The 8813-nt window shown below is 39.4% G+C and overlaps 1 protein-coding gene across 4 annotated transcripts; it reads right to left on the bottom strand.

Annotated features, from left to right (window-relative positions):
- Positions 1-1198: 1198 nt before the first annotated feature.
- MMAA (metabolism of cobalamin associated A) lies at positions 1199-8212 on the bottom strand. 4 transcript variants are annotated; one of them, XM_019614503.3, is made up of 7 exons: positions 8126-8212; positions 6950-7420; positions 5716-5838; positions 4354-4524; positions 4027-4112; positions 3325-3474; positions 1199-1562 (listed from the first exon to the last, which is right to left on the bottom strand). In XM_019614503.3, the coding sequence occupies exons 1-7, from the start codon at positions 8160-8162 to the stop codon at positions 1275-1277; spliced, it is 1326 nt and encodes a 441-aa protein (XP_019470048.1). In that variant the 5' UTR covers positions 8163-8212; the 3' UTR covers positions 1199-1274. The 4 variants fall into 4 exon arrangements, with proteins under 4 accessions (XP_019470048.1, XP_003205469.1, XP_010707836.1 ...); XM_003205421.5 differs by lacking the exon at positions 8126-8212 and adding an exon at positions 7789-8119; XM_010709534.4 differs by lacking the exon at positions 8126-8212 and adding an exon at positions 7966-8119.
- Between the last annotated feature and the right edge of the window lie 601 nt (positions 8213-8813).

Raw genomic sequence — 8813 nt, 5'->3', positions numbered from 1 at the left:
AACTGGAACAGAGGAAAGAGAAAAAAATGTCTTCAGAAGAAAAAAAAAAATAGGAAGGAAAAAAGAAATAGAATCAAAGGAAACCAAGTCATTGCTACCCTGGAATTGTTTGAGAAATCTAGACTCAGGTTGCCAGAACACAAATGCTCTGTAAAATGCACACTTGTTAGGAATCCAAACAGGTAATATTGAACTTAAATTTTAAAAACAAACAAACAAACAAAAAAAACCCACAACACTATCTAACATACTACAGTATAGCACCTTTTATGTTAATTCACATAAGCAATAGTAGACTCATTAAAATTCCTTTAATGTTTTTTCAGCCCTCAAGAAATCAGCTTTTTTCCTACTTTACTCTTCATATCGAGTAGATAACCCTGCTTTCCAGTTCATGAATACCTCCAGATGCATTCCCAAGAGAAATCTAAAAAAATAAAAAATAAATAAAAGAACAACCCCAGCTCTTAAGTACTTTAGACCTAAACAGTCATGTCATCTACAAGAGAGGAGAAAAGTAGGCATTTTGTTTGAATACAAACATCTTACTTCAGTCAAATAAGACCAGAGAAAAATTATCCTAGTATAAAAAGAGTTGTGAGTAAAAACCTGGTGGATGACACTGGTTCCATATGCCTGTATTTTAAAATGTCTAATTAAACTGTGCTTTTGTATTAAAACATCTGGTTAGAATCTAGGATAGGTACAATTCTCCTCTCCCAGCATACAATAAATAGCTATAGTTTCCCAACAGTGACTGAACAACCCTTTTTATATGCATACAATGTATTTAAAAGTAAGACTCCAGTCAGGTGCTACCAGGGGTCCAGTGTTCTTGCAGAGACTCAAGAGGAAGAAAAAAGTAAATGAGAAGAGAAAGTAGAAGTATTTATCTCTTCTAAGACAGTCTCACAATGAAACTGCTGCACCAAACCTCTCACTCACCCTTTCAAAGCCAGTCACATTTTGACACAGGCTCAAATTTTTGACCAACAAATCCATGATGAGGACAGACTCAAAATAAGTACTGTTGACCAAATACCATGTGTAGTAGTCTCTGAGTGTGTTTGCACTGAACTCTGCATATATAGAATCCTACAGTATTTTCTGCTCAGTATTTTTTTTGGCAGAGTACCAATACATACTAATACCAATAAATATGTATTCCATTAGCGTTGGCTGTAGTGAAACGTTTGAATTCACACATACAAAAATTGTATTTAATATTTACATTTACATGAAGAAATTAGCAAGAACACAGTAGAATATTATGATTAGAGACCATCCTTGAATGCTTTCAGCAGCAGGTCGGCTGCCAGCCCAGGAGACAAGACACCACTAAGAACTTTTTCTTCTAGAAGTGGAATCTTATCTTTGACTGCCAAGTGACTCCGGAAATGTTCCAACATATTTTCTTGGATGAGATTCCACATCCACACTTTCTGCTGTTTCCGTCGCTTGGCAATCAGCTCACCACTTGTGAGCATGAGGTCGCGAAATTCTGTCATTTTATCCCACATATCTGAGATCCCTTCTCCAGTCTTGGCAGAGATACGTATTACCTGTTGGATTCAGAAGAATTTTTAAAGCCAAGTAATTGCTGGGCTTAAGGGTTCAATTACTGCATCAGGTAGACTGCAACAGTCAGGTAACAAGAAAGGCAAGTCTGCTTCAATATACCTATACCCAATGCCACTCAAAACAGTTTTTTGCTGCTCACACTTTTCTCCACGAAGAATGAAAAATAAAATTAAAAAAATCTCAAAGATGGATTGTACCAACTATAAGTAGATGTTGAGATCCATAATATTTGGGACAAACAGGGCTTGACCAACTGCTTGTATAACAAGTGAGAATCATTTTAAATGTGATCTTCAGCTAAAAATGTACAGTGTTGCTATTTTACATGAACATAAACCTGATATGTATGCTGGTAGCCAGACTCTGATAGCTACCCTTCTGCACTTAAAGTATTCTGGAAACGAGACATTAAACTTCTTTTTACATATGCTTCCCAGACTAGGAATTCATTCTGCCACAGTATTTTAGGCATCCAACAGAACCTTTTAAACTGAACTGTTTTTAATCTTTTCTAAGAAGAAAATCTCTCTCCAGTCTGATGGCTGAAGTCCCTACACATCAGTATTTCCTTTTTTTTTTTCTCCAGTAGTCAAACAGTGCCATCACTGAAACAGAGAGAGATTTCTGATAACCTGTTTAATTCACTGGTCTCAAACAGGTGTTCTGGGTCACATTTATAAGGCTGAACAAACAGGCACCCATGCAGATACATCAACTGCTTATAAGATATAAGATAGCGATGAACTAAACACAGTGCGATGAAAAGCAATGAACCATGTGCCACATATACGATTATGTCAGAACAATATGCTGCAGCAACAAGAGGAATCAAAATATTTGGGTGGAAATATAGCTGTTTACGCCTGCAACAATTTACAGTGTTATAAACCTTATCTGAAAGAGAATTCAGCATTAGAAACTCTTCTGCACTAACTTCAGTCACTGCATTTCTCATCACAGTGACTAGCAACTTTAATCAGATCTAGAAACAAACATGACAAAACAATGGTTAAGCCTCAGGCAGTTCAGCTGATATAAAACTAATTCAAGGGGTCAACTTTAGGCAGCGTAGAGCAAATCTCCTTCATATATTCACATACAGAGGGAGAATGCGTGCACATGTACTTATATTAGCACTGAATCTTTTTCTTAACGGTTTTCTGTTACCTTTTAAAATATAGGATAATGCATCAATACTAAAAGCACTTAGGATGACAAAGCCATTAATTTAGACGTCGTACACACCATCAGATGAGGTTCCTGTTCATAAGAACTTCTATTACGTGTTTTAAAAAAGAAGCAAAAAATTGAACAAGTCAAAGAACAAAGATAATCATAGGTTTGAGAGTTATAAGAAGGGAAAAATTAGCTCGAGGACATTTTAAGATATGAATAACTTGCCAAAAGCAAGATAAGGTAGTATAACTACAACCCATGTTAGAAATTGGTCTGTTTGCGCTGAGATTGTAGCTCACAACAGAAACCACAGTGGGCAGAACTGCGGCTTTGCAGTGCCTCATACAGCACGCCTTGAGATCAGAGGTGAAATAGAAACAGCAGCAAACAAGTCTCTCATACAGTGTAAAAAAGGCTAAGCAATCATACTAAACTTTTTATAAAAGAGCTCAGAGAGACTTATACGGCTAGGTGAGACAGTAACAGCTGTAAATCATTCAGCACTTTCTGGGAAAACAAAACCAAACAAAACACTTCAACAAAAATGGCATAGCAAAATATACACACCTTTGGTCTCCAAACCTTCGAACGCTTGCGAAGCAGCTTCATAGCACTAACATACTCAGCTTGTATTCTCCGTGCAGGCACAATTAAATCACCATCAGCTTTATTTATAGCAACTAGATCTGCCATCTCAATGATACCCCGTTTGATACCCTGAACAGAGTATAGAGAGAAATCATGAACACCCAGAATAGCTGCGACGCGCTGGGTTAATCACGGAAAGCGGATCACAAAAGCTTGGTCTTGGTGGCTCCTGCTGGAGGGTGGTTGGATATGCTAGTCATGCAACAGTTGTACCAATGGCCTCTATCAGCACCGGTTATTATTTTGACACTGGGATGCTACATATGGATATCAGAGTTTGCATGAGAGACTATTTTATGCACAGAGTCTTAAGATTGACCAAAACATGACCAAGTTTGCAAAACGAGTTATATTGTTTTCCTGTAATAAAAAAAACCACTCCCAATAAATCATACATAGCCAGTAAATATCAAAATCTTACAACCTAGCACTTCTTACATATGGAAAAAAAATCAGATCCCAATTGTGTGATAAATTAGTAAGACACTGAAAAGACTCCAGTAACAGCAGTATAACTGACAAAATGCTACTGAAATGAACTTGCTGCATAGACTACATTCCTAGACTTAAATTTCTCTTTCTAAGCTTAGGTAGTACTTAAAAAGAGAACATGAAAAATACCTGTAATTCATCACCACCCGCGGGTGGCAGCACTAATATAAACATATCAACCATGTCAGCCACGGCAAATTCTGACTGTCCCACACCTGAAAAATTAAGTCCAAAGTTTATCACTTCTGACAAGCTTTCACAGTCACATTAATGACAACACTTATAACAAATAGCAGTTTTGCACAATCTTCACAGTGGGTATCCACTTTCACCCAATGACCTTGTATAACAGCAGGAGCAAAATTCAAGATGAAAGGTGACAAAGTTTCAAGTTAGAGCCACATTAGATACTAGATATCGAAGCAGGATATCTGGAAGAAAACCCTAAGCACCTACCTACAGTTTCCACAAGAACAACATTGTAGCCTCCTCCTTCGCACAGCAGGATGGCTTCATTTGTAGTCCTTGTTACACCTCCTAATGTTCCTCTGGTTGGAGACGGTCTGATGTATGCATTCATGTCCCTTGACAACTCAGTCATCCGCGTTTTATCACCCAGTAAAGAACCTTAAAAATTTACTATTTTACTATTAAATGCGCAAAACATTCAGATCTCCCTTTCCTGTTCTCTGCCACCCCTGAAACAAGCAAGAAAAGGTTACTGCCTGGCTCTTCTTTTCAGAAAAAAACATGCCTGGCTTTTCAGAAACTGGGAAGGCCTGACAAGCATATCTTACTCCTACAAAATATGAAGAATTTCTTCTAGGTCAGAGCAGATTCTGAAATTCCTAAACAACTTTTTTTTGTAGTTTACACACAGCAGCCACAAAATTCATCTTTACTGTTTCTTTCCAAAAAGACAAATTCCTACATTATGACCCCGGTATTTGTTAGTGGTGTTGGATTTTACTTGCTAAGCACATGTTCCGCAAGATGAGAGATGCTCAGTTCACGTAAGTGGTACAATCTTGGCATATTGCCATTCTACTGATGTGTCCTGAATGTACACACAGAAGAACATAATCCTTCCTTGTTCTAAGTCATTGTAGACTGAAATTTGTTTCTTTTCAAATAGTTCCACTGCAGCATCTTCCAACAAAGTCTCCAAAAGTTTTGTTTTGAGTGACAGATTACAGGCACACAACCTTGAAGAATCCCAAATTTAAAAAAAAAACACCAATCTGCACTACAAGTCCGACAAACTGCAACAATACTGCAGCAGGAGACTGTGACACTGAGGCAGTCATCTCAAATCTAGAAATTCTTATTGAGAACTAATGAGTTGAGAATTTTTCTAACCTGATATACACATCTGGATTGCAGTATACTCTAAATTAAAGTTATAAACTGGCATGTGCTTGCTGCCTAGTGATCATCACTATCACTTCTGAAACATAAATAAAAATTAATGTAATTCTACTCTTTAATTCACACAGCAATAAGCAGAGAAATAAAACCTGAGAGAGAAAAAACTGCACTTAACTATAGTCTCCGACAAAAAAAATAAATAAATAAAAATAAATTAAAAAAAAAGATGCAAAAGAGCATTCAAACACTGGAGAAGAGTAAATCTGACAAAATCAGGACACTGATGCCTAATTCTCAATTTCATGTTGTGTGGGGAAAATGAAAAAACTGACATCACGTTAGTTTTTAATATCTTACAGTACCCTAACTTATCCTGCATTTGCCCCAAAGAAATATTTATACATTTCAAAATATATTAGAAACCTGACTGAAACATTAAGACCTACTTACCACCACTTGTACTAGAGGAGGGGTCTACAGCCAGCACTGACACTTTGTGTCCTCTTTCTGTAAGCATTTTCCCAAAGCATTCAATGAAAGTTGATTTTCCAGCACCAGGAGGACCAGATAACCCTAAACGAGCACATTGAGAAAACAGGAAGAAGACAAAAAAGCCTCACCTTGTTGATGGAATAAATAACACACCACATAAGCAGCATCAATACTAATTTGAAAACAATTCATGTTATATCACAATATCACAACAAAGATAAATAAAAGGACGTGCCACGATTGATATACCCAACTAAGCTCTTGTAGTTAGCTTAAAATACAGCTTGGTTCATCCAGGACAGCAATGCTGACTTCAGAACCCCTCATGCTATCCATACCGTTAAGTATTTATCCAGCCTTACTTCCTCCCTTCCAAGAAATGTAACTACAATAGCTTATAGCCTCAAACTTTAAAAAAGTAATAACCTAAAACTCTATTTTTCAGATTTAATTTGAAGGGCTATTGGGCAATTTGCCAGCATTTCAAAGCATGTAAGATAAGACTAGCTTGATAATTTGCACTAAATATTTCTCACGCTTCCCACACTCAAGTCTCATTTTTACTGCTTTTGTACACAGGAAAGATGGCAACTTGGCATGATGAGTTCTTCTCCTTCACAAGGGAAGAACATCTTAAGAGTTTCTAAGAGAACCGTGTTTGACTCTCCTCAGATGAAAAGTTGCTGCTTGAAGGCAACGTAATCAAGTAGAAAGATACGTGTTTTTTCTCTTATGGATTTTTTGAAAGAATTCAGAACGAACTCAAAGAAAACACCAACTTTGGGATAAGAACAGATCTGTTTAGCTACATTCTTACCTAAGTATAGATGACAGCTACATCAATCTGCTAACTACCTAACATTTCTGTTCATAATGCATATTAAAACAAACACCACAAAAACATAAATAAAAATAATAATAAAAAAATAAAATAAAAAAAACAAACAACCCACAACAATAACTATCCCACAACAACTAAAGAAGCATAAATTACTCCTACAGTTTTTTCAAGAACTTTTCCAGCCCAAGCCATAACTCCACTGGCAGCAGAAGCAATCAGAATTATCAGAAATCATAAGAAACTAATGATGCAAAATTACAGAGAATAATGTTTAAATTATAATAGTGATAATGAAAGGTGAACACTGTCATTCTGCCAAAGCAACTACTGAACAAGCATAAAAGGACTAACCCACTCTAAAGGCAAGCGGCTTTCCTTGATTTAACTTTTCTTGTTCCCTGTGGTAGGATAATACCTTCTGAAGGAGCACCTGGGCTACTTTCTTTTTCCTAGTCTGAGTTGATTCTATAAGTGTAATGGCTTCAGCTAAACAGGCTCTGTGACCCTGGACAAGCCCATTGTAAAGTCTGTCTATAAGTCCTTTTTCTCTGTCGGAAAGCCCTTCTGTTTCCTGCTCAGGGGCACTTTGGTGACACAGCTCTCTGCTCAAACACTTTGACAAACACATCTGTTTTGAACAATGTAGGTGCACTGGTTTAAGAGACTCAATGCACAGGAAATCTGATCTGGAAATGCAAGTCAAGTTCTTGAAGTAAGTTCTTTTAGAGAAATAACGATGAGGGAATCTCAGCAGTACAGAAGGGATCTTCATTTTGTTTGGAGTACCAGAAATATACCACTGCACTTCTGTTTGCAGAAACCCTAAGGAGAGAGGAAAACATTTTTACTACCTTCTAAGAACTCAAAGTGCTTGTGAGGATTCCAATGGAACACATAGGCAGGCACACATCAGCTATTTCATCCCGGCCTGCCATCTTAAGCAAAAAAGATTGTCCTCTCTTCCCATTGAAAAAAAAATAAATAAATAGAACAAAAACGATGCTATGCAATCATCAATAGCATCACATCACTTTATTACTGTATGTAACAAGTAAAGGTATTATTTGCTGAATAATCAGATAATTAAAAAGCACTTTCAAGTACAACAACCTCCAACAGCATACAGACCACCCTAAAGACTTAGGAACAAACACAGCAAACCCACCCCCGCACACAGCAAGTCAGCATACGTTTTACTTTGATGAGTGCAGAGCTTCACAAACTACGACGCGTTATTTCCAGATAAAGCACGGCCACGACACGAGAACATTTAGCAGCAAGCTGCGGGCGCCGACACGCTGTGGGCCTGCTGCGACCAAGCTCAGTCAGCACCGGCCCGAGCCCCAGAGGCTCCCACAACCGCTTGCCTCTCGGCGGCGCCTAGCCGTTCCGTTCCCGTCTCTGGGACCGACGGTTGGTGAGGGACCACCGCCGCGCGCCAGCCTCTCAGGGGCGCGCACACCTCAGCACCACGGGGACACGCCGCCACCCGCCGCCCCATCACCGGCGACCGCCCCCAGCACCTACCGGCGGCCTCCCCACCCCGGGGAAGTGACGCCATCATACCGTGCCGGAACTCTCGAGCAGAGCCCGCCCCGGCGCCGAGAAACGTAGCGGCGCCCGGTATGAGCTGCTCCGAGGGAGCGCGGCGCGCGCGTCGCTTCTCGCGCTCAGCCGCAGCCGTTACGGCCGTCGTGGGGATGGCGCGTGAGGGGCCGTTAGACAGAGCCCCGCAGCAGCTGACGGTAGAGGTGACTGCAAAACCGCATTCAACTCCTGACGTTTTCAAAACGGCAGATTGGAATTTCTGCACAACCACCACACGTTCTCCGAGAAGAAATGCTTAAGCCCCCGACTGTTAATTCATTTATAGTTCTTCCTTGTACACTTTAAGCTCAACGACCGCATTTTAAATGTTCAAGCCATCAGTGATCTGAAGGGGAGAATGTTCAGTTCCTAGTGTATAGTCATGTTGTGGACCAGAATTCAACAGTGCACTCAGCTGTTCAGAACATGTAGTGTTCTATGGAAACCAGCAGCTGCATTGCCAATTTGATATGACCATGAGAAACCATACATGTATTCTACTGTACTTCTCCTGGAAGAACCCTTTCAAGACACCTGAACAACTGGGATTTCCTGGTTGAGCTTCACCAGTGGTTGTCAGCTGTTTTTCATCCTCCACTCAAATTTTTAACAGTCCCCCCCCCGTGTC

Source organism: Meleagris gallopavo, chromosome 4 (genome assembly GCF_905368555.1).
Source record: "Meleagris gallopavo chromosome 4, MGAL_WU_HG_1.1, whole genome shotgun sequence".
NCBI lineage: Eukaryota > Metazoa > Chordata > Aves > Galliformes > Phasianidae > Meleagris > Meleagris gallopavo.
The sequence above is the reverse complement of the archived record's forward strand: the minus strand, read 5'-3'. Positions and strand labels throughout refer to the sequence as shown.